This window comes from Mycteria americana, chromosome 2, assembly GCF_035582795.1.
Source record: "Mycteria americana isolate JAX WOST 10 ecotype Jacksonville Zoo and Gardens chromosome 2, USCA_MyAme_1.0, whole genome shotgun sequence".
Taxonomy (NCBI): Eukaryota; Metazoa; Chordata; class Aves; order Ciconiiformes; family Ciconiidae; genus Mycteria; species Mycteria americana.
This window is the reverse complement of record NC_134366.1, coordinates 151,414,728-151,440,919: the sequence shown is the minus strand read 5'-3', so window position 1 is coordinate 151,440,919 and position 26,192 is coordinate 151,414,728. Positions and strand designations below refer to the sequence as shown.

At 36.4% G+C, this 26,192-nt stretch overlaps 1 protein-coding gene across 10 annotated transcripts in view; it reads right to left on the bottom strand.

Moving 5' to 3' along the window:
• The window catches only part of VPS13B (vacuolar protein sorting 13 homolog B), a 491,276-nt gene that overhangs the window by 144,840 nt on the left and 320,244 nt on the right, over positions 1-26,192 (bottom strand). For all 10 annotated transcript variants that reach the window (XM_075495027.1, XM_075495031.1, XM_075495030.1 and 7 more), the window contains 3 exons: positions 25,071-25,274; positions 16,026-16,152; positions 14,202-14,345 (listed from right to left, as the gene is read on the bottom strand). In XM_075495027.1, the coding sequence (XP_075351142.1) occupies positions 14,202-14,345; positions 16,026-16,152; positions 25,071-25,274 (475 nt within the window). The remainder of the gene's footprint in view (positions 1-14,201; positions 14,346-16,025; positions 16,153-25,070; positions 25,275-26,192) is intronic.

Sequence of the window (26,192 nt, the reverse complement as noted above, 5' to 3'; positions counted from 1 at the left end):
AGTGATCTCCACTGTCACCTTAATCAAAGGTTCTATAAAACTCTGAATTATTAAAAAACTCTAATGACAGAAAAGCTAGCATACCTGTCAGCTTTGCTTCCAATGTTAGACAGCTTTCCAAAGGACATCCTCTTTATTTGCCCAAAGCAGTTTTAATGCCATTTCTTTCAGCCTTAACACTAACTACTTGTCTCATTCAGGCTAATCATATGGCTTATTTGTCTGAAATTGCACCCCTATCTGTTTTCCAATTAATACTTTCAATTTCATTTTGGCAATTTATCTGTTTTCATTAAAGTTTGTTAAATCTCCTAATTTACTTAAGTTCATAAATCAGTAAAAATTCCAGTTGTTAGTTCTATCTTAAATAGTGACTAAAACTGAACAAATCCAGTATCAATACCAATCCTTCAAAGCCCATTTGATGCCTCCAACAGAAGCCATGTGCACTGATGATTAGATAATCCCTTAATGAAGTCAGACTCATTGTGATTGATGAAACAGTGTCATTCAAGGTACCCACGCTTAGAAAAGAACAAGTGGATCGGCTTAAGTTATTGACTTAATTATTGGTTATTTATTGAATAGGTGCCTGCTATGATATAATATCATTCTAACCTGCAATGCTAAACTGTTGAAAGGAGAAAGTTAAGAACAGCTCTTGGCACTTGGAAGATTATAGTAGACTAATCAGTAAGTTAAACAGAACTCTAGCAATCCTTATTATTCTGCTTATATAGTGAATATTCCAGAAATTCAGCAATGCCAAAACTTTAACTCTTCTAATTTCACTAATAGAGCAACTACAACTTACAACTACATTTTGATCTTGTGTTCAAGGCACATGTACAGAATTCCATTTTTAATTGTAATGTTCTGATAAAAACTAACAACTGTGAGTATTTTGTCTTCTAGACTTACTAAATTTTTTAATGTCAGTGGAATCAGAGATTGATCCATCTAGTTGAATTCACATTGAGAAGAAAAAACATTTTCTGAGAAGTCATAGTCTTACTAACTGAATAACTGCAGTTTACTGGATTAAGGTATGTCTGTGGGTTTTGAGACCCATATACAGTTTGTTCCCAGTTACAAACATATTCAAAGGAAAACTCAGACTTATCATAAAAGTTATTATAATTCTAATTACTGAGAGAAGCTGGCAGCAAAGAGCCTACTTTTATCTACATACTTACAGAGATAAGAGTTTTATTTCCTGCACTATTAAATGTTCTTTGTAACCTTTCATTAATCATACTTACTTTTAAAACTCCTCAGATGTCTTTGCAAAAAGCACATAAGCAGCTCCTGAGTACTGTCAAATCAAAACGTGCTAAATTGTTGGCTAACTTTGTCAGATAATCCAGCAGATAATCCAGTAAGAAAGAACTAGGAGAGCTCTTCCCTTTTAAGAGCATTCCCTTTTGCAATGAAAACAAAATTATAAATTCAGCTTTCAAGACTGCCTTGAAGAACTGATTGCAACACGTTCCTAGTAATAACAAAAGCAAATAAATGTAAAGACATAGAAGTATTTTAATACTGGCCTCATTTGAGGGTCACTATTCATTTTTATACATTGTAAAAACAGAAGTAAAATTGAAAAGGAATCAGAGAGATCCTCTCTAGCAGATATCAAGTAGTACCCATGTTTTTAAAAACAGGAAAAAACGGTATGGTGACTTACGCTAGGAAAGTTTTGCTGACTATAATAACAAATAATTTCAGGATGTGACCTCTGTTTTATTTCCATATTTCAGAGAGTCTTTAAAAAACAGGGCCTACATTTTTTAGGTTTGTGAAGTTATTGGTAGGAACATACAACTTATTAGGCACAGAAAGACTTGTAATTTTCTGTTTGCATGCTTTTTAAGGGGAGAAAATGAATTTGTTGGTCCTACTTTGCACCAAAGACGACCTGCATTAGAAATATCATTAATATAGCAATATACATTACTAGAATATAATTGCCCTAATTGCAGTGGTAATACAGCTAATTTCTCTTCTCATTTACTCCAAGTACCAGTGCACTTTATCAAGAGTAAGATAAACCTCAGATAATCTACACTAGAACCTTCTAGTCATGTTTTCAAACACTGAGACATCATAGAAATGTCTATTATTAAAGACAGGCATGCTCTAAATTACAGATATATACTGACTTTCACAAAAGGTTGTAAAGTACTTAGAACATGTACAAGGCATGTTTTATATGTCACCTAGCATATATCACCAAGGATTAAAACATAGTTAATTTATATCCAGAGTGAGATCCAGACAGAAACTGTTAAAAGTATTTTGTGCTGAAAACTTATCCATTGTAATACTGCTGATTCGTACTCATTTGCTACAAGTCAACAAGAATACAGGGAAAAGGCAACCATTGCATTCTTCCCCTTCTCTTTAGAAAAGAACATCACTGCTCACAGCCAGACATGTAATGACATTCCCATAAGTTATTTATTCCTATAAATAACGAGCTGCACATGTGCTTTTTTTGTGTCGGACAGAATGCTAAGTGGTTTATTGCCTTTCCAACAGTTGAACCTAAAGTTCTTAATTTTATTTGAAACCCAGATTTAGACCATCATGCTGCCACAGGAGGCTGGGGGCGTAAAAGCACAAATACAAATTTCCTATTTGTCTAAAACCTTAAAAAACCCACCACAGTTTCTTCCCTGACTCCAAAGGTCAAATGTCTATTAACACATCAAAACAGGCAGCTGCAAACTCAGAGTATTTCCAGTCTTAATTACTTCATTGTTTAAAACCCCATCCATAAGTTTTTCATAATCAAGAATGGATTATTATTATAATTTATAATCTGAAATGTTATTACATTTCAAATTCATACATGTACATATAGTCCTGGGCTAAAGGCAGGGATCCAAAAAAAATCCATTTACTATAACCATGATATTTTAAAAAGATAAATTACTTGTATCCCATTAGATTACTGATAGACTTTTACTACTAGTATGTTTAGACAAAATTTAATTACATGGTTTTAAGATTTTTCAATTTGTCTTAGAAACAGAAATGACTTTGTTTTTCAATGCAATGTCCACTACTAAATGAACCCACACACTCGGAGAACCCTACATTTCTCTATAAAACATTAATTATGTTGGCTGAACAGCAGGGATGAGTGTGCATTTATGTAAAATTTATATAAGAAAATCATTCTATTTTCAGTGTGTGAGACACATGTGTAATATCCATGGTACCTAATGCAAAACATCAAAAGAAAAAATATTTTCCTTCCAGTGACTGGTGTCAAGAAGGTCATATCCCTTTATGGTACTAAACATCTGTTGGGCGTGAATTAATTTCAGTGGCATAGGTTTTCTTAATGAGCGATGTGCCAAAACTGTGATACAATGTGGATAGCCACCTGCTTTCAATCTGCTTAAATCTAGCCCCTTGGAAAACTTTCCATCCCTTTCCTCAGTATATCCTCATTTGCACATTACAAAAGACAAATGTAATATTAATTATATAACAGTGAGAATTCAACTTCAAATAATACAGACAGGAATATTCACGAATGTCACAGTTTTGTCACTGCATTTTTTTTTTTAAATATGCTAAACTTGCTTGCATACAGATACTTCATTTTTTTCCTTTAAAAATAAAGAACAAACAAGCTCTTCAGCTCCTGCTGTTGAAGAGCGACAAATGGCTGTTCAACTCAGCCATTAAAAGATTGCTTTCTTTCCAACAAAACAGGTTAAATACTTAAGAAAAGGCTCTCTAGGCATGAGCCCCAGTCAGGTGCAACAGAGAGAGGAGGTGCTGAGAAAACTGATGGTTCTCTCAAGTCCGTTCACAGCTGAGGCCTCAGGGACCAATGAATAAATCTATCAACAGTAGGCTTGCTTCTCACAAGTAGTCACATTACTGACAAGTAATTACATTACTAGTGAGAAGTAATTACAAGATAATTGTAATTGTGAGAAGTATTATTACAAGATAATTCATTAACTACTGATAATTTCTCACTGTTTATCCAGGGTAAAATAACTAGATAAAGCACAGAATGCAAATCCATGTTTCTAAGTTACAGTGAAAACGTTTCAAATTTAACTCAAAACTGCAAAGTTTGTAGCTAACAAAAAAATAATGAGCAAATTAAAAACCAACCCTGAAAATTCATCATGGAAACAGGAATGGCTGTATCATTGCTAAGAAGATTAATTTCAGAGGGGAGAGGAAAAGAGGAATAACCATATCGTCAGCTGAGCTGAACTTCAACTGAAATTTTAAAATGTTGGAGTTGTTCATTTTATGTTCTGACTGTTTGGGACAGTGACTTAAGAGCAAGGCATGTGAAAAATCAGAACTGTATTAGGCAACAAGCTCACTACAGATAAGTGTGTCTCTGATTTCAAACCTGCTCCCCATTTTGATGGGTTTTCTCATCAGATTTGGAACACTGTATACAGAGAGTACGTTGTAAGAATGTGGCTTTAGGTAATTGAGAGAAAAGTCTGTTCTGCAGAGAAAAGATTCCCAGTATTGATAAGCAATGTGCTAGCTGGGAACAAGAGCTCAATTCGGTGTGTCTGTCTAGTCAACTAAGTTTCTGTGGGATAAGGAAGAAGGTCCTCACCTAGATAAATAACTGATCAATTAGTCTAGATTAATCAACTAAGAGTAAGAGTACAAGGCCAATTTAATGATTCGTGGTTATCAGTGTACTCTCATAGTGATCTGTGCTGGAGCTGATCACATTCAATATATTCATAAATGGAAAAGTGAATGAAGAGCAAAGTGAGAAATTTTTCTAAGTATATTAACTTATTCAGGGGCCAACTGTGAAGAACTGAAGACCCAAGAATGCTGAATGACAGGCCAACAAAGCAGCAGATTAAGTACAATATGGGTAAATGTAAAGTGACGCAAGCAGGAAAAAAACCCCCAAACATAAAAGGAATATAAAAAGGTGTCCTCCAAGTCAACTATTGTCACCTAAACCCAAGTTCTTAACCTTATTACACACAGTTCTATGAAAGGGTCAAGTAGGGAAAAAAAAAAGGGGGGGGGGGGGGGAGAAATCAGTAGCAGACATAAAACCCCAATTCTCTTATCAAGAATTGCAGGAAAGGGAAATGGAACAAAAGGGAGAACATCACTGTGCCAACATATAAATCCATGTGTGCATATAAATCCATGTGTGCCTGTCTGTATCTTGAACACTGGGTGCAGTTCTGGTCTGGAGGTCCAATTCTGGTCTGGACCATGCCCCACTTATTCCTCAAAAATGGACACTGTAAAACTGAAAAAGAGCCAGAACAGGTAAACAAGAATAACTAATGGAATGGAACAGTTTGTAGGGAACAATCCCAGTTGAAAAAAATACTAGGATTCTTCAACCTGGAAGAAAAGAGACACTGAAAACAGGTTATGATCCAAGGATGTAAGATAAAATGGCCCAGAGATGGTGACTAAGAAATATTTTTTTTTCCTAAGGTAAGAAATTGATGCAAGGTAAGTAAAAAGAAATTTAAAAAAAGGAAGGGGTGGGGTGGTGTTCCCACTGCACAGTTAGCTGTGGAACTCCTTCCCACAGGTTACTGCAGATGATTTAAGTTTAGATGAATTTCAAAGGCAACTGGACAAATCCATGAGAAAAACACTCAAGATTATCAAGTACATAGACATCACCACTATCTCTGCAAGTGCCTGAGCTGCAAATACTACGTTACAGCTGGGAAAATATTGTAGGGATGCATAACTAATGTATCTGTTCTTATATTGTTTCCAAGTCACATGCTTATGTAGGGCCAAATAAATGAGCCTCAGTTTAACGCACTAGGGCCATTTCTATATCATGTGCCTCATATATCAGCTATATTTATCTAGTCATGTCAGTCATATTTATCTAGTAATGGGTCCGAAATCTTTGCATTAATTCCCTTCTACATTCTGTGCAGTAAGCTCAAAAATATTGATGAATTTATCACAGTAAGTACTTGTGAAAATTTAGGGTATTTACAAAAACAAAAAGACCAAGGTAGAAATTTATAATGGTGCTTTCTAGACTTAACAAAACAAACAAAAACCCCAGGATAATATGGTACAAAAGGAATAAGTATGCCACCCCTTCCAAAGATGATCCAGGAAAAACCCAACAGATTTTGAAGAAAAGCAAATCTGCCAGTGAAACTATCAAGCACCAAAGAAAATCTTCAGATCTTTACTATATTGTTTCTTTACTATAGCCTTTTAAGTTAAGAAGACAAACCTGCAGAAAGTATCATGACATTCTGAATAATTTTTCTTCCTGTGTAAGAACAGGAAAAGTCTTCAAATAATTTCAGAAGACACAAAGCCGCATTTATCCTTCCTTTTATTACTTAATTTCTAAAACAGCAGCCCTGCACAATGAAAAAACTGGAGAACTGCATATGAATATCATGAGTGAGTCAGGTCAAGACTACTGGAAGTTAAGACACCTATGTGTGGATTTCTGGAACAAAGTAGACTGTAGGAGACCAAGAAGAAAGAGTGGAGTCACGAGACTGGGAGAAGGAAAGAATGCTACATTAGCTTTATGACTTAAGGGTGGGTTTTCTTCTGTGGGATATTGGGCAGAATACATACATAGATCAAAGAGCATCCCCATCTCTGGCTTTCTTAATGATGTGGTTCATCCCTACCCCCTTAAAATATGTTTTTTATTTTGTTAAAAAGTATAAATATTTAACTTGCGTGAACACACTGGTTTCAAAAATAGTCATGTGTTATTCTTTATACATGGTTGTTTTTAAAGTAGACTTAATATGATGATTACTTGATATTAATGAATAACAAAACTAATTACCGCTGATAAATCCACATGCCCCAGGCAGTCTTGCAAAGAGGAACACTGAAGTTCCTCTTTATCGAATAAAGAGAGACTTACCTGCTTAATGATTTTTAGGCTTCAGAGAATGTAATTCACTAATTTTTGCCATTTTAACTAAGTGTGGCTTATTTTTTGAAATCCAGGGCAGATGAATAGAATTTACTGAACTCAAAATCACATAAATTAGAAATTGATAAGGGGCTGTTATGATCAGTTAGAGATTATAATACTAGAACCAGTTCAATCATAAAACCACAACAGGTAGTCTTCTCCTGATACGAAAAATCAGTGAAATGACCCCAGGTCAACATCTTTTCATCATGTCCCTTGGCAGTGTTCTACACCAAATAAGATTCTTCCTAACATCCAAACTTGAATAATGTGTCCTTTAATTTTTAATTATGTAACTCCCTGTATATCTCTATAATTCTTTATACAACTCTAGATGATTCTACTTCAGCGTTGATGTTTTCACTTCTCAAATATTTGTGGCTTCACAGCTCCAAAACCTTCATCTTGCAGCCAAGGTGTATGCATTTGACTCTTATGATCCACTCCCTACCCCATAAATCCCAGAATCCCCAAATGTTTTTTTGTCTTTCTTTGGAATACCGGTTAGCTTCAAAGGGCTGCTTGCTGGAAGAGCTGTCATCAGCCCACATAGCTGGCACCCTTGAGTGCTCACCTTGCTGGAGAAAGAATCAGCAGGGAGGCCTACAGAAAGAGTGCTAGAGAGAAGCAGAAAAAGAGACAAGCTTTATATATTCATAGTTTTTACTTGGACATTTACCGCAAACAGTAGAAACTATTGGCTCTGAAAAAATACAAAGCATTGCTAAGTATCAAAAAAGATGAACACTGCTACTAAGTGACAAAGCTAAGATGAACAAAGCAAAGCTTCTGACTGACATGCTTTGCCCTTCCTCAGAATCCACAAAGCAGATATCTATCAGATTACTTGATTACCTTCTACAATAAAATGGCTGGATCTGTGGACAAGGGTAAGAGCAGTGGATGTCATTTACCTCGACTTTGGCAAGGCTTTTAACACTTCCACAATACTCTTGTATCCAAGTTTGGACATTACAGTCTGGATGGGTAAACTACCAGATGGATAAAAAACTAGTTGGATGATTGAGCTCAGAGGGTACTGATTAATGGGAAGCAGTAAATATGTGTAAGGGCAGGGCTGCTGTCCACAGGGACCTAGACAGGGTAGATGAATGAGCCAAACAGGAACCTTAGGATGTTAAACGAGGAGAAATGTGAAGTCCTGTATGTGGGAAGGAAGAACCTCAGCAATGATACAAGCTGGTTGCAGAGCAGTCCTGGTGGACATGAGCCAGTGATGTGTCTGGGCAACAAAGGTGGCCAGCAGCATCTTGGACTGTATTGGCAGAAGCACGGTCAGTAGATTGAGGGAAGTGATTATTGCCCTTTACTCAGCACTCATGAGATCACATCTGGAATGCTGTGTCCAGTTTTGGTCCTCATAGTACAAGAAAAATATCAACTGAGTTCAACAGAGGGCAGCTAAGATGGTTGCAAAATCAAGACAGCAATAGCAAGATGACAAAAAGTTTAATCAGATGGCATCCATGGGCATGTGTACAACTACCTGGTTGCAGTCCATAGAGAAGATGGTGCCATACTCTTCTCAGCAATGCCCAGTGATAGGATGAGAAGCAATGGACACAAATGGACACAAGAAGCTCTAATTAGATACTAGGATTTGGTGGGGTTTGGTTTTTTTTTTTTGTTTTTTTTTTTTTTTTTTTTAACCATTTGGGTGGTCAACTAGGCTGCCCAGAGACGTTATCTTTGGAGGTATTCAAGACTTGATTGAAGCCCTAGAACAACCTGATCTAATTAGGCCTGCTGTGAGCAGGGGCCTGGACTATATGAACTCTGTAGGTCCCTTCCAACCTAAATTATTCCATGATCCTATCCTATCTTAAGCTTTGTATACTAAAAAGCAAATCAACCATAACTATACACATACGCGTAACTATGTTTGAACAGACACTAACAGGAAACAAATACGAGATGAATATACAATTCATCACTACTGACTTTTCTTTTAAATAAGACCTCATACTGTAAAAATGGCTTCCTGAAAACAGGTTAAACACCACATCTTTAAATGTAGTTGGACAGCTTGCCTGCAGGCTTCATACACAATCAAGATTATTATCTTAGTAATAATGGGAGTGCCTAAAGGAAAGCCAAGCAAATACACTCATTGCCTTAAGTCACTGTCATACAAAATTCCACTCATAATCTGACTTCCAATCTAACTTTCCTTTTGTCTCCCAACTGTGGTGCTCAAAAGTCCATTCAGACCTTAAATTTCCTTAAGCCTTTTCACTAAATCTGAACAATGATTCTCTGTATTCTATATGCTGGATTGTTTTTTCTTTAAAAAGACTAAATCCCTACTAGCAATGCAGAATTTTCAATCAGCTGGACACCTACAGAAACAAGACTTTTTTGCAACTTTCAGTAGTCCATGGTCAGATCTGTAAAAATTCAAATGCATTTCTAGGAATTCTTTCAATATTTCATCTGCAGTGTCTTTAAAGTGGCATCAACACATAAAAAACCATGAAGAATTTACCATTCTTGTTCTCTTCCTACTTTTAGGCAACTCTTGAATCCTACAGCTTCTGTTACAGTTCATTTTTCAGTATTGAAATACACTTTTTGACAGATACTCAACAAAATCTTTGACAAGAATGTATCTCAATCTTTTCATTATTCTAGCAGAAAAAAAGACAATCAAGAAAACAAATTTCATTTACAGGCAGTTATCTCAAGAAATTCATGGCATTCCTTTATCCCCTTTCCTATTCAGAGAATACCTGAATGCACTGTTTTTACATACTTTTGTTTATTGTGTGGTTGCTCATTCATTCATGAGTCCCTGAAGAGAAGCGTTGTATGTGCATAGGTTCTGAATACCCTTGAAAATAACTGAACAAATACTTAATACAAACAGTTCAGTGGTGTAAATTCATGTACAAATACCAAAATAATACTTATTGAAAAAAATGTGTAAAAATATCTCTTCTACAAAAAAAATGTTCTATTCCCTTCAACTTAAAAAGAAAAAAAAAATCACTGCCATGCTATTTTGGGGCAGGTTGGGAAGACAGATTTCATACATTGTGATTTGGAAATGCAAACTTTCTTGGTTTCTCCATTTCATTTGGTACTTTCCCATGGGGAATATAGTTTCTTCTGTTTCTTCCTACTCTTCCGTTAATCATGCTTAAGCATCTAATAGCAATATTGATGAAAATCCTTAAATGCTATGAACCAGAAGTTCTAAATCTGTGAAGCAAATAGGCACTGTGGGAAAAAAAAACCATCTTAAAGCTATTTTCTATGAACCATCTTGCTGAATAAGACTGTGTTGAATGCAAATGCAAGAGGAACACTGCAGCAGAAGAAACAGAGCACAGGTTCTATGTATCACTATGACCTGCATAACAGCCTGGTTAACTTGCAATACTTTAGGAAAGCCTTTGGAGGATGGATAACTTCAGCTCAATTCTTCTCTTAAAGTATCAGACAGAACACATCCAAATGTGTTTGAGGAACCTGCCAGTGCCACTGCTGGGATTCTCCTTATCATATGTGAAAGGACATGTTGTCTGGGAGAGTCTTTGATGTCTGGAAAATAGTAAATGTCATGCTCATCTTCAAAAAGAGGAAGGAGGAGGCTCCAGGGAACCTACTTGATAGTCAGCCTCATTGTAGACCCTGGGAAGGTGACAGAACATATTTTCAGAGAAGCCAATTCCAGGCACTTGAAGGACAAAAAAGTTTTTGGGAGCAAACAACACATATTTACCAGAAGGCAAAGCATGCCCTACCACAATCTGATTGCATCCTATGAGATGATTAATTCTGCGGATAGAGTACTGGATGTCGTTTGCTTTGACCTTAGCAAAGTTTCGACAGAGTCTTCCACAGCAGACTTGTATCCAAACTGTTGGATCCAAGTGTGAACTGAATGGGTGGACTACAAGGTGGGTAAAAACCACACCGGACCACTAAAATCAGAGAGTAATGGCCACTGTTCCAAGGCGTAGCTGAACTCTAGTTAGAGTGACATTCCTCAAAGTTTGATGAAGTTTAATGTCTTTTTTAAAGACCTTGGCAATGATACAAAACATACCCAAAGAAAGTTCACAGATGACGCCAAACTGGGGAGAGTTGTTGATACAATGCTGGGTAGGGCTGCCATTCAGAGGGACACCGACAGAATGCAGGAATGGTTTAACAGAAACCTCATGAAGGTCAAAGGTAAATGCAAAGTCCTGCACCTGAGATGGAAAAATCCCAAACCAAATACAGGTTGGAGGCCAGCTGCTACAGAGCAGCTTTGCAGAAAAGAACCCAAGGGTCCTGGTAGACAACAAACTGAACATGTGATAGCAGCATGCTCCTGTAGTGTTGAAGGCTAAGCACTTACTGGGCAGCATTAACAACAGCATAGTCAGCAGATGAGAGGTGAGATTATTTCCTTTTATTAGCTACATGTGAGTCCACATCTAGAGTACTGTCTCTAGCTTTGAGCTCAATAATAGAAAAAAAAAAAAGATTGACAAACTTGAGTAGGCAGAGGATCATCAAGAGGGTTAACAGGTTAAAGCACAGGATTTATGAGGAGAGGGTCAGAGAGCTAGGTTTGTTCAGATGGAGAAAAAGAAGGTGTCACAGATGGAGTGATGCAATTCACTCGTAAGAGAGAAGCAAAAATATACTTTACTGATACAAAACAGTGAGTTAACAAGGTTCAATGGTAAGGGTGACAGTGGTTTAACAAGATTCGATGGCAAGGTACACTTGATTATTTACTGCATAGAGGACAGGGTCAGACAAAACTGTCAGGGAGACCCTTCCGTTGAGTCAAGAGGTTCAGAAAGGACCCCCTTGCTTTCTAAACTCCTTCTCAGAGAGGAGTCTAGGTGCGGCTGGATCCAATCCTAGTCCCAGAACACACCATCACAGAAGGCTGAGGATGGTGGTGGGGTATCAAACTACTGTTTCCAGTTACCTAAAGCAGAGTTATGAAGAAGATGAAGTCAGACTGTTCTTGGAGATGTATAGTGAAATGTTGAGAGGCAATGGTTAAAAATTCCGTCAAGCAAAATTCTGAATGGATATAAAAACAAAAACTTGCCAGAGCAAGCGTAGTTAAGCACAGGACAAGTACCCAGAGGGGCAGTGCAACCTCTTTCCTTGGAGATAAAGAGAGATTTGACTGAACAATGTGCTGAAAAGCCCAATCTAGCTTTGACATTAGTGTTCCGCTGAAAAGCCTGATCTAGCTTTGACATTAGTGTTCTTTTGAGCAAAAGAATGGTCTCCAGAGGTGTCTTCCAACCTAAATTATGTTTTGATTCTTGCAGTGAAATAATTAGCAGGTGTGAAGTATGAATAGCCATATGCAGGCTCCAGACTTCATTCACTGAGATGAAAACAGCAGCATACAATGTGTATTATGCTTCTCTCTGCTGACTAAAGGAGAAAGATGAGGATAACAACAAATGTGCATATATTAGAGGGTGGGGTGGCTTCATATAGGCACATGAGACTACGTAACACTGAAGAAAGAACTGGACAAAAAGTAACCAAGTATTGGATTTTACATTTTCAGTATAGTGAGTCAATATATAGTTCTACAACTTATTAAAGAGAAGACAAACACCACCTTGAAACAGAAATCCTCCTATTACTCATTACAGGAGACCTCAATAATGTGAGGGAGATATCAATGAAGAACAAATAGGTATTTTGGGACGTAGGCAACAAAAAGCTTTCTGAAATTATGTAGTAAATTGCTTTTAAGTTTGTACAGTCCACATCAGTCATGCAGCACTTCTGCACAGCACCATCTCAAAATTAAAATTCTTGGCACCCATTCAAATCTTCTGATTCTATCAATTCCACTGACAATGGGAAAACAGTGCTCCACAAATTATTTATTGAAGATATTCCCATATATACTTATTTATAATGTTCATCTCCAAAAGAGGCCCTGTGTCTGCAAAGTATCCAAGGAAAAGAAAGATACACTGCATTTCTTTTCTACATCTTTCATGTTTCAACATGGTAATGAAACAACACCCTTTATTTCCCTCTATCCTTGGGAAGGGATAAAGGAGGGGGGGATGACGTGATGCCTAGATTTAGCAGGATACAAACAACTTCTGGGGTTTTGACAGGGTGAGGAGAGAGGAATATAAGTAGTTTGGGTGAGGAGAGAGGAATATAAGTAGTTTGGCTGCTCTACAGCATTCCCCGCTTCCACCCAGACTCACATGCATGCTGAATCTGTGTGATTCAGGAAAGGAAGGAGAAAAGTTTCTTTAGCTCTCCCATTAGCTAGATTCTTGGAAAGGAAGAGTTGATTGTGTCTTGCTCTTGAACTCTCTCCCTAACTCTTGTTCTTATTTGTGAAGATTTCTCAATGGATCAAACAACCATTCCAGTGGAATTAGTGCCTTGTCACATATTAACTTGTACTGTCTTTAAAAGATGCTGTCAGCCTGACTAGATTCCTTGTTTTGAAAATAACACATATTTTTTTTCTCACAGCAAAGTTTTCACTTTCTTTTCTCCTATCTTTTTTTGTACCAGCCCAGAAGTTTAATAATTTAAAGTTTCAAGTCTGTCACGGTTAGTGACTGGCCTTTAATGCAAACTGAGCTATCAACTTCCAGAAATTCAACTTCCAGAAGAATGACAAATTCAAGAGATAGTTGCTGAACACTGTAAAATTCCAGAAAAAAGGAGAGATTAATTGTTCAGAAGAAGAAGGACCCTTCATGATGTACTCATCACCATTCTTACTGAAGAAGTATGAGAATATTCAGAGGTGGATTGAATCTTAGGGACTTGAGTGAAGACAGTTAATGTGAGTAGTGGTTACCAGGCACAGCAAATGTGTTATAGTTTACTGGCTTCAGTGAAGCACACAGTGAAGTATGTGAACTCATAAGAAGATGCCAAAGCTTCAATAAAAGTTAAAATTAAATGCCAACCAACCTCAAAAACCTACTCCAAAACTGACTTCCTTCATTGTTTACATAAGATAATTCTCCATGTACGTGTTGCAGAACCACCTTAGTCTAATTTACTGAATAACATTCTTGTTAAAAGAACACATCCTACTGTTATAACAATATTAGAATGCATTTTAAAGCTGACCAAACAAACAATAATAATACATGTATTTAATTTACCTATATAATTTTGTCTAGATGATGCGAACACCTGGTCAGAGCTACGGTACTCTAAAAAAAAAAAAAAAACAGCTGCAAACCAGGGAAAAACCTACCTCAGTGGTGCTACTGGAAGGTTCCAGCCCAACCATATTGGCTTGTACCAGCTGCTGAAGAAGTTGTACTTGAGCCACACTGAGGAAGAAATCCAGGTTTGTTGTCACATTCACCTCTAAAGAATGACCGCACACCAAAATTTCCTGTGGAGAAATTAGGGGAAAATACTAGATAACAGCTACTGGGGAAGTAATTTTCAGCTTCTATACAACTGTATTGTGATTCTCTGCTGTAGTCAATGCTTCAACATTGCATATAGTATTAATTAGGTCTTTTTAGGAGAAAGTGGTGTCTCAGGCAACAAGGATGCAACTTATTCTTTGCTTTGCTTTTAACAGCATAACTATTAAGACAAATTTTGCAAGAAAAGCGTCTCATGTGTGAGGTCTTGTTTCCATCTCTTGGTAGTATCAAACAGTGGACTGTCAGATTTTGTTTTTTATTTCCTGGCAATGACTACAATTCTCCTTTCCTTCCAAGAAAAGGATGTACTTTTTTTTTTATTATTAAATATAAACTCTGCTTGATTTATAATGAACTCACTGATAACCAACCTAATTGATTTCTCTTTGCCTGTAAACCATAGTTAATACCTTGGCAAAGCTAGCTGCATGGCCACTGTTATATTGGCGTTATCTAGCACAAAAAAAGCTCTTCACCACTGTTGGCAAGCGATAAAAAGATGAAAAACAGAACCAATGCAGAAGGATTGCTTAACAAGTAGAAGTACGCCCCTTCTCATGAGAAGGTTGCAAAATGTTCAAACTCTTCACAATCTAAACTAGACCTCCCCCTTCATCAGTGAATGTCACCCAGGGAACAGATAACAAGAAGAATGTATGCACAGAAAACACTGAAATTCTTGAACATAAGCATTAGTAAAGCTCAGAGTTGGGGTTTTTTTTTTAATTGAAAAACTTCTATGCATCCTAGCCACCTCCTAAGCTCTCTACTTCTTTTTTACATTAAGTAATTCTCCATCTGCCCTTGTGATGACACTTTACACAAAATATAAAGCTGTCAATTTTTTCTTTCTATACCCATTAGCTGTTATTTCCAACAATGTATACCTATTGTACGTTGCAATACACACCTAATATCCTTTACGCTCCTGTACCAGTTTTGCTCTTCCCAGGAGGTGGCTGTTATGAGAAATGCTCCTTGTGAGCTGACAAAAACTTCCTGATATTTCCCCTACATAAAATGTTTTAAATTCTTGAGCTACAAACTAATGCCAAAAAGGGAGCTGATACCTTTTGTGAGTAACATTCTTCACAGACTAATCATTAACAAGCTGACCCATAGACTGGTAAAAGTGATTGTTAAATCTGGAATACCTTGAAGTACCCACAGTAACGGCTGTGGAGTGGATGCTTTGTGGAAATTTGTGGGCTTGAAAATCTGGCTAAAAGAACTCGGCTCAACTTTCTTCTTATAGACAGTGTATAGATTGCATTTTCAGGCTTCTTTATGAGAAGCTTGTGAATACAACATTTTGTAATGTTGTACTATAGCACCTCTTCTCAACACCTTTCCATCACAAATCTTTTAAAAATATTGCTGGAAATCGTTAAAGGATTCCCATTTTCTGAATTGCAAACAGGCTTATCGACCTCTGGACAGGCTGTCTTTAATATCAAATGCTATATACAAATTCTTTCTCCAGCAGAGAAAGAACATTTCAGCTAGTGATTAAGACTTCCCCCCCGTTTGCTATCTCTGTATTTGAAAACACCTGGACACTTAAAATGGCGGAAAAGTAAAATATTAAGATTATCCATATATTAAAAGTTATACTATTTCTGTTCACATTTTGTACTAACCTCTGAGTGTAAATTCTCTGCAGTATCAATTTTTGTAAAAATAATTGCAGGAGCTGCAGTTATTCGAACTGTGAAATCTGTTAAAATTGGAGTTAAAATTGCTCTCCTCTCCTGATGCCGCCTTATGCTTAAAAAAAAAAAAAAAAGAAAAAAGAAAAGATTACATCACATTATAAATTGTTAAGGGGCAACAACTCATATTCTTCTTTACATCCAACATGTAGCGCAAAACTGCTTCAATACCAGTTTGGCACTTGATTGCTACCTCAATAAGCATTAAATATCATCATTATAAATCATGTTAATTCCAATCCTAAAGGCAGACTTCTACCTTCATTTCACAGAAAAAGTATGTCTAAATATTTGACTCTTCAACCCATCTCGAGGTAGACAAGTTTGACACTTGACATTGCTTCTTCTACTCTTTAATGAACTATACAAAATCATTTGAACAAAGATACAAACTTTATTATCAGTATTTTTCAAACATGCCTGTGGATGCCCTTCACTTTATGAATAGCTGTCCTGAAGCCTGCATAATATTTGAATTCGTGCATTAAAACTTTGTGGTGAAAAAATTCTGCACACAACAGCATAACTGACACAAAAATCAAAGACATGAAAAATTAAACTAGCAAACCCTATGAAACTCTAGGGCTCACACATTAAATTTATAACTATTGCCCAAGATGTTTAAAATGCCTTGAAAACGGAGGGATGTCAGTCTTCCTCCATTGCTTCTGTCACTGGTTGCTCTTAGTTGGTACCTTTTCATCTAAATATCAACGTTTGCTTGCCAAGAATATTTGTGCCATTAAACTTGATAATTACATTTGTTTTCCAGCTGGGTGTTTATTTTTTTTTTCCTTTAACCAAATACTAAGCCTAGAGGCACAACCCTGTTATAGATGGATCACTAATAGCTTATGACAACGCATTCCAAATAGCCAGAATCTTCTGGGTCGGGTCAAATAAACTATTGCCACAAAATGTCATCTGAGAGTCTCTGATCAGGGAAAAAAAAATGTAATGAGATCAAGATGGTGCTCAGCCCCTAAAAGAGGATACAGTTCAAATTCCTGGGAGAACCGTTCCATCAAGACAGTTTTTTGATAATTCTTTTTACCTATCATAATTTACAGAAATGCTAAATACCTGCATTTCACCAAGGAGAACTGTAAAAATCATCAAAAATTTATTGGCCCAAGGTAAGTTTTCCTATGCTTACAAAATAGAAAATTATGAACTGTGAAACAACGCAAGTTAAAAGTATACACTAAATTATGCAACTATCTATCACGATATAAAAGAAAACACTGAACTACGCTGCCATGTAGAAGAGAATAGATCTATGCAGGACTCTTCAGATATATCTGCATGTCAGTTAGGTAACCCTGTATTACCTTTAATCTCGTCATGTCCAGTAACTGAGATGCAGCAGTTTGGACATCAGCATAAATCGCACAAGCGAGCCAGACACATGAACTATGCAATTAGACAATTAGTCCTTACAATCAGCTAGAGTTATCCATGTTAATGTCATTAAACAATGTGGTTATATGCCTGTCTGTGCCGAAATCTCTGGACTGCATGTGGAATAGGTAATTAAATATCTTGATTAGGAATAGGTATCGGTATACATAGTCTAGTAAAGGTAATGGTTCTGAAATTGATTCTGTTGAAAAATACACAATCTCAAATGCTGATGGTTTGTAGGCCAAGATTTAGGCCAAAAAGAAATTAGATAGATATCATAACTTGACTGTAGTTCAGTCAAGTTCAAAAGATTCAAAATCCATAGTTGACAATTTACTGCTTAGACTATTTTGATGCTTCAAATTCTACTAACAATTTGCTTAAGTGACCTCAAAACATGTAGAAAGCATGGCGATCTATAAGGGAATATAAACTGTGAGATGTGGGTAGGCCTTAAAGTTTTTAAATTTCTTTAGGACAATAGGATACAGAAGTTAACAGCAGATGCTACAGAGCACAGAGCTAGTATTTACTGAGCACAAGTCTAAGAAACTTTTGCTTCAAATGACCTTCACAAACACTGCTGAGCAGGCTACACGCTACCATATAGTATGCAGTATGCTTAGGAGCAAGCCATTTAGTGAGTGTAAGAAAACTACCACCTTACATTAAAAGCTTTAACATTTTGGTCAGCTGTAACTCTGCTCATCTGTAATGATGGTTTTTAAAGCAGATTAGTCTAATTAGATCCCCAAATTAGAAAGCAGACCCGTTAGTGGTTAGCATACATCTTCAACTGAGAAAACGGTCTTAGATTTTGCCAGTTCTACAAATGCTTTTCTCCCTGCCACCACCTTCATTTTAAATTTAAACCAGACGGCTTTCTACCCAATTCCTATTTCCCCTTCACAATAGGATGTGAAAGAAATGCCTTTGTTTTTGAGGAAAATGAAAAAGTTAAGTAGTAGAACAATTCTATGAAAGAACACACAACTATCCATTAGAAAACTTCCACTTGAAGGGGCATAAAACTGCTAGTATGATTTCAATATATGAAACAAAGCTATAAAAGCAAGTTATTTGTTGAACCCCAAACCCACAACTGGTTCTCTTCAATCATTGTTCAAGTTATTTTTCAGCTCATACATATTCCCATTTCTTAATTTTCAAATGTTATTCTAGTAGATACCCACTACACTGCATCTTAAAGGACTTTTTTGGTAATACAGATTGATTGCTGATTTTTTAATTTTATTTTAAAATAAAATAAATACCACGTCCTTACGTGGTATCCCTGTCCTGCTCTACTTACTACTTTCCACATTTCTAGTTGGTGAATTTGAAGCTCAGCCAAATCAAGTATTAGCAAAATAATTGTAAGTACAAACAGAAGGCAAACAGAGCACAGTAAATAATGAAGGGAGAGGATATGAGAAAGAGCACAAAAGGAACAAAGAAACAAATTCCACTTTGAATTATTAAGTCTTCCACACTGCACCTAAGTGCACCGTTAACTTAACACAGGTGTACGCCACATGAGCTTATGAAAAAACTTGATTGTGAAGAGCGTAATGATGGCTCTATGTCTGCAGCACATTCATTCCATGGTTCATTTATGCATCTGTTATATATTTGCCTTGGAAAAAAAAGGAAAAGCTAGTACTTTTAGAGATGTTAAAGCAGTTGATCATCTACACTTAAAAGTACAGCACATTTGAAAGACCACATGCTAACGCAAAGCAAAAAGGCAGCAAAGCATTTGGGATAAGGCCTGGAGGTGCCTTTTACTCAGTGCTGAATCTGGGCTATATCTGCACAATAACATGAACTCTGGTTATGGACCACAGATCCACATTGTAAAATCACAGGATAAAAATGGTCTCTGTCCTCAAAGGCTTACAATTTAAGTATAAGAAAAAACACACCCACAGACAGAGACATAAAAGGGAACAACTAACAGCACCGTAGGTAATGATATCTGTACAGTGGCAACCTGAAAGCTGTCTTATCAGTTTTTATATTACAGTATAAGAGAAACGAATTTTTTTGGAACGATTTGGAAGAAGACATTGCAATAACTTTGTGAATGTTCACAGGAAATGCCTTTAAAACATATAGGTTAGCCTAGGAGCAAGGAAGAAAGTACTTCTTCAAAAAATTAAATGTGGCAGCCCTGGTAACTAGTATGATGAGATCTGATGAGCAGTGAGTGTAGATGTGTCAAAGCAAATGAAAGAAGACACGTAAGAGGAAATAGACAGACATAGAAGTCTAGAAGTACCTTGAAAGCAAAGACATATCCAATGATTAATATGACAAAAAACGTTGTGGAAAGAAAAGAGAAAGAAATATGAAGAACAGAATTTTGTGATCGAAGCAACAACATTTCATTACATCAAATCAAATCATCAGTATTTGATTACATCCACTCAGAAGCATCTTGAATTTATATGAGGAGGAAGGACTGCCAAAGAGATGAGGCTGCACTAATCAAGGAGGTGTGATGATGTGAGACTGGATAAGCTGTGAAAATGCACAAGAAGGACCATAACTTGGCTGCCTGATGTGGAAAAAACTAATCAAAACAAACAGAAAATACTGGCCAGTAAGAGCTAAACATAACCTAGATGTGAAACTTGGAAATGTTTGCCTTACTCTTAATTATCATTTTTTTCTTAATAATATTGTACTGATTCTAGAGTTTGAGCCTTTATATACTTAAAAAATACATAGGTCAGGGAGAAACTCACATACATTCAACACATGAATGACGATCAAGACCTCATTTATGCCATGTAAGTTTACTACCTACAGAGATGTGAATCCTCACAAAGAACTCTGCGTCTTGAAAAAGCAAAGAAACAAGTATTAGCATGGAATAGGCCACATAATCAAGTAGAGTTCTCTAGTAGCGAGGCATGCAAAACCAAAAATGTTATGTTGGTCAGCATGCTAACTTAGGACTCCTGAAAGATTTTTCTCTTGCAGGTTTCCCATGTAGTTGTATAAATCAGTTAATCCCTGATCCACAAATGTATTAGGGTACCTAACTACTAATGACACCATCATGCCTCAGACCTCCATCTCCCAGTGGCCAGAACAGTTCACATCCTTTCAGCTCTCTGAGGTGTTGCAAAGACACATCACGAGACGGTGAAATAGCATAGCAACATTATGAGGACTATCTAATGACCAAAATTAGACAACGAACAAATGTACACCATCTAGCTGTACAGAATGACCACTGTTATATAATTATGCCTCAGTAAAGCTAGTTTTCATCTTATTAAGAATGCTGTGCAACATTTATTTGCTGTGAATTAAAAAAGAAAATAATGTACTCCATGTTATTGAGTAAGGCTTTGTACAGTATGAATACAAGCACGACTTCAGGTACAATAAACACAGCAACTGAAATACAGGACTGCATACAAATGTACTGCATTTTATTCCAAAAGATTCATAGGGAATGCCCCTACACTTCCCTACACATGGATCTTTGGATCACTTTTTTCTGGTCTTCCTTGTTAGAACTTGGCAAGCTGCACTTCAACTTTCCAAAAAAGCATGAAAATGAAAACTATTCAAAGAAAAGTCTGCAGGAAACCTTTCTGAGGATCCTTGCAAAGCAAGAGTGGTATTTTGTTCAGTTTTGTACAACAGATCATTGGCTCCCTGGCGTCCTCAATGAGAGTTGCAGAGAGCTGTTCCAGATGGTGGTATGCCAAGGACAAAACTGTAATGCAGTATATTGCCACACTCAATTCATTACCACACAGAGAAGTAATGCTTTTAAGCTCAATTAATTTTTTTTTAAACAGAGTTTATTCAGGCTGCAGGAAGCAGAAGTTGCTGCTGGGAGCTGTAGAAGGATTGCACAGGGACGGGGGCGAGGCCTCAAGAGAGGATATATTTCTTTATTTCCTCCAGGGCTGTTGTTTTTTCCATTGAGAGGAGGGAGACGGAGGAGGAGATATGCAAGCTGAAAAAGCAGTTTTCAATCAAGAAAACTTCTTTTGGTTAAGTACTCCCAGTTCCCCACATGCTGCTTGGTAAAGGGAATAAATGTGGACAGGTTTCATTTGTACATAACCTTATTAGAACTGTCTGACTGTTTCCAGTATTCTTTTTATATATTACACCATTAGGGAGCTTTTTATAACATCTACAGTGAAGTATAAACATTTCACAATGGGAAGAGTTATGATCCCTGATCCTCAGTACAGCACAGCATTTGGACGTTCTTTTCTGAGAGAGGGCATCCACCCTACCAGAGTGCTCCAGCTCCCCTGTTCTTCCTGGGGTGACCTGTGGAGGCATAGGAGGCATCGCACCAGCACTTCACAATAGCCCCTCGTGAAGAATTTTATACTGAACACTTTGAAATATTCAACACTTATTCTCAAAGCAAGACTGCCTGCTTTCCAAATTACAATGTAAAAGTTAAAAAACAAACAAACAAACAAAAACATTAAAAAAACCCATTAAAAAAAAAACCCAAAAAACCAAACCCCCAAAATTAAAAATTAAAAAAAACCCCATGAGATATTAAGTACTAGAAATACGGAACTCTAGAAAAAGCGGTGGGAAAATTTGAAGGATTTACTTTCCGTGTACAGATTGTTAAAGCATTTAAATGATAAATTATGTCAAAAGCTTTCAAACATTTGTTTGTATCATATCCATAATCTTATATTTAGAATGATTTGGTTTTCATGCAAATTTTTAAAACAAGACCAAACTTCAACCCAGTAGACCAAATTACAATATAATCTATTTCAGAATTTTCACAACTATTTAATTTATTTTTAAAAATACAGTAATGCTTTTAGAAATAGGAATGGAAAATGAATGGCTGGTATCTATGCTGAAGTTTTCTGTAAAGTAACTGTATGAAATACTTGGATATAGGTTGGATTCTATACTGCACCACATAGCACCTAAGAATTAAAAAATAAGGGAAACAGATCTCAAAAAAGAATCTTAAAACCCAGTGAACCTAATAAAAGAGAACGCTGGGTCTAAATGATAAGTAAAAACAAACAGAAATATATTAAAACCAAACAAAGAAATGAACCCTAAAATAACTCTGTAAAAATCATTCATTATGTTCCAGGTTAAACATGCCTAAGAAACTTAAAAGAATTAAAAAAGAAAACAGTATCACAAATAGGTCAAAGAGTAAAGCTTCTGTGGTAGTTATAGGAAATCTTAAGATAAACTTCACCCTGAAAACACTAAGCACCATGGTAAAACACCATGCAGCCACCCTCTTGGTGTATGCTGGAAATATCTCAGCGGATGGCAGAGTTCAGTGCAGGTTCTTCCAGTTCTCAGCACACCACTTCCACAGATCATAAAATAAACCCAGATGCAGCAAAACTGACTGCCAACTAAAAAGCAAAAATGCGAACATCCTGAAAAAGAACTATAGTAAATGTGTAAAATTTTAAGCCAAAAGGACAACAAAACACTCATACCAACTTTCTCTTTAAACAAATTCAAGCTGGAATTAAAATACTGTATTGCATACCAGAAAGGAAAAGCTAATGTATTCAATTACAACTGATCTAAATTAAAACCCAAGTAGAAGATTCATTCAAAACCAATTTCAAAACAAACATACTTATTTGTCAAATATATTCCAATAAAATTTTATTTTGGAAGTCTGCTGAGTCCAAGCAGTTATTTAAAAAAAAAAAAAAAAAAAAAAAAGAGGAGAACTCCAAGAACTCAGCTGTAATAGCTGCTTCCTTAATAGCTTTTCTCTTATCTTAGCTTTTCAGGAATCCCACCAAATTTCCTATCCAAATCTATAACCATAAAGCTCAGACCAAAGTGTGCTGGCAATATGATTTCAGTCACCAATGGGAAAGCAAAGGAAAGCCAATGCCTCAGTGGCTGGTTTTGCTATGTTAGTGTAACTTGCAAATTGGCCAGAAGTCCTTTGGAGATTAGTGTCATCTTATCTTTCAAGAAATGCTAGTGGCTCTACGTTGCTTTGTGAGAAATAACTTCATGGGCAACTTGCCCAAAGTCAAGGCCCAACTAGAAGGTCATACACATTTTTTCAAGGCTAAGAAATTAAAAGAAAAAATTGTCTATGGAATTATATTAGTTAAAAAAAAAAATCATTAAAAAACAGGAAAGAACCAGGTGATTTTATAAATGAAGAACAGATACTATTACTGTGTTTAAATTTTTATCTGTACTCCTGTCACTCCTTGTGGTTTTACTTCGGTTAGATCTGCTTTTCCTGCCCTCTATTTTTCAATGATAAACTGGAATTTATTCTTGATCATGTCTTTTTCCTGCACGCACTCCTCCAGAGTGAGCTTATTTGCTCTCTTGGTCTTTCATCAATTCATCACTTATAAAGCTCAGTCTGCATGCCATCCTCACGTAGCTTCTTTTGCTACAGCTTGCCTCACTTTCAGAAAAATCTCTGAGAGTCCTCTCATCTCCACTTTTTTTGAAAATTAAACCACTAATAGTTCAATTTTTGTCTTTCCTTATGATTCCGCCTGTTTTTCTATGTCACTTTTAGGAAGTCATCCCTCCATTCAGATAGGAATCTTATCTTAGGAGCCATAAAATTATGCATGCATTTCATAAAAATTGGATTGCTTTTGCATGAATTAGATATAAAGGACTTTTAAATGAAAACAAATAAATAATTCTGTGGGCAAACAGGCATCTTCTAGCAGAAAAGCATCTAAATCCACAAAATGACTTTTGAAAGCTTGCTCTTGGCCATCAGACCTTATTCCTGGCACTTTGAAAAGAGAACTCTGACTGCTACACAGTCAATAAAAATTTAGTTTTAAACCACCTGTATGAATTTTTAAGTATAAAAAAGTATATTAAAACTAAAATAAAAATTTCAAATTTTCCACAAATTACCAATTAAACCCCCTATTTTATATTCAAAAACTTTACAATTTAAAATACCATGCAAGTGTATGCATGCTTTATCTTTCAACCCTGTTTAACTAGAGGGCAGAGCTTTGCTTGCACGTATCATACAATATACAAGAAGGGAGACTCGGTTGAAATATCTCATTTTCAAAATTCACCTGGTTTTAGTTACAGAAGTACAAAAACCAGTTCAGAACCAATAGGAAATGTTCTACTTTTTCCTCCTCTAACTTGGAAATGTCTAAGCTGGTTTTACTCAAGCTTTGTAAAAATACAAACAAAAGAAGTTTAAAAAAAAAAAACCCAAACAAAAAAAGAAAAAACCAAACCCCAAACCTCCCAATGCTTGTAGACTGAGAAGCTGAAGTCTGAGCCCTGGAGTTATTTTTATGGACATACAGTAAGCCAGTCAGAAAAGAGCTTATAATGGAACCAAAGGCACACAATAACTAGACAGTAACTACAGTGTAACAATAACAGTAATATGCATGTCAAATGTAAAATTCAAAACTCCATGGAAATACGCTTGTAATGTAAAGCAAAACCAATACAGAATTATTTGATTCAGATATACTGCAAGTGATATCTGCAGTGTTTGTGCTATGGAATTCTAGAAAAGAGTAAGTTAAAAAAAACCCCCCAACTTCCTACCTACTGGCCATGTTCCATTCAAGCGCTGGATTTTGAGAATTTCTTTCACTCTCTGTCAAAACCCCTCCTTTTCCATTTTCCTTCTCTGGTTTCAGCTGATTCCAATGAGCAGTACCAATGTTTATAGATTGAAGATCTATTTGATATTGTCTGTCTTCAACTTCTGATCCAGGGTCTCGAAGTATTCCTAGATTCAGTGCTCTCCTGTAATGCCAAAGGGAAAAAAAAAACAAGCCAAAACAAAACAAAATCAGCAACAAAGGTTAAAGTCAGACCAATCAGATATTTATTAAGATACAAAATTAAGAAAATTAAGTTGTCAATTTTGCCATTCTTGACTACATCTAGGCATTATTTTAAGTCCAGATCTTCAGAAGTATCCAGCTACCTCTTTCCTATGGAATTCAATGGGAGATATGCAAATAAATATATTCCAAAAATTTAGCCAAATCCACCAAAGTCGATATGAGCTCAATCCATTGACTTCACTGCACTTTCAATCAGGTCCATATGAGCAGCCTTATGGGGAAGCAGGACTAACTTGTATCTACTGAACAGATAAAGGATGTCACATTCAAGTCCTCAAAAAGAACAGCTACGTATCAGTATTACAAACAAATTTATTGTGAGACAATTGTTCCACCGTTCAAACTTATCAAAGAATAAAAATTACATAGAACATTCCAAGATGATGGAAAAATGTCCTGGTTTCAGCTAGGATAGAGTTAGTTTTCTTCCTAGTAGCTGGTATAGTGCTGTGTGCTGGATTTAGTATGAGCATAATGTTGATAACACACTGATGTTTTAGTTGTTGCTAAGCAGTGCTTACACCAGTCAAGGCCTTTTCAGCTTCTTTTGAGCTCTGCCAGGGGCACAAGAAGCTGGGAGGGGGCACAGCCAGGACAGCTGACCCCAACTGGCCAAAGGTCTATGCCATACCATGCGACGTCATGCTCAGTATAGAAACTGGGGGGGTTGGCCGGGGGGCAGCGATCACTGCTCGGGGACTGGCTGGGCATCAGTCAGCAGGTGGTGAGCGGTTCCATCACTTGGGTTTTTTTTGTTTTTCCTTGGGTTTTGTTCCTCTCTCTCTCTCTCTCATTATTTTCCTTTTCATTACAA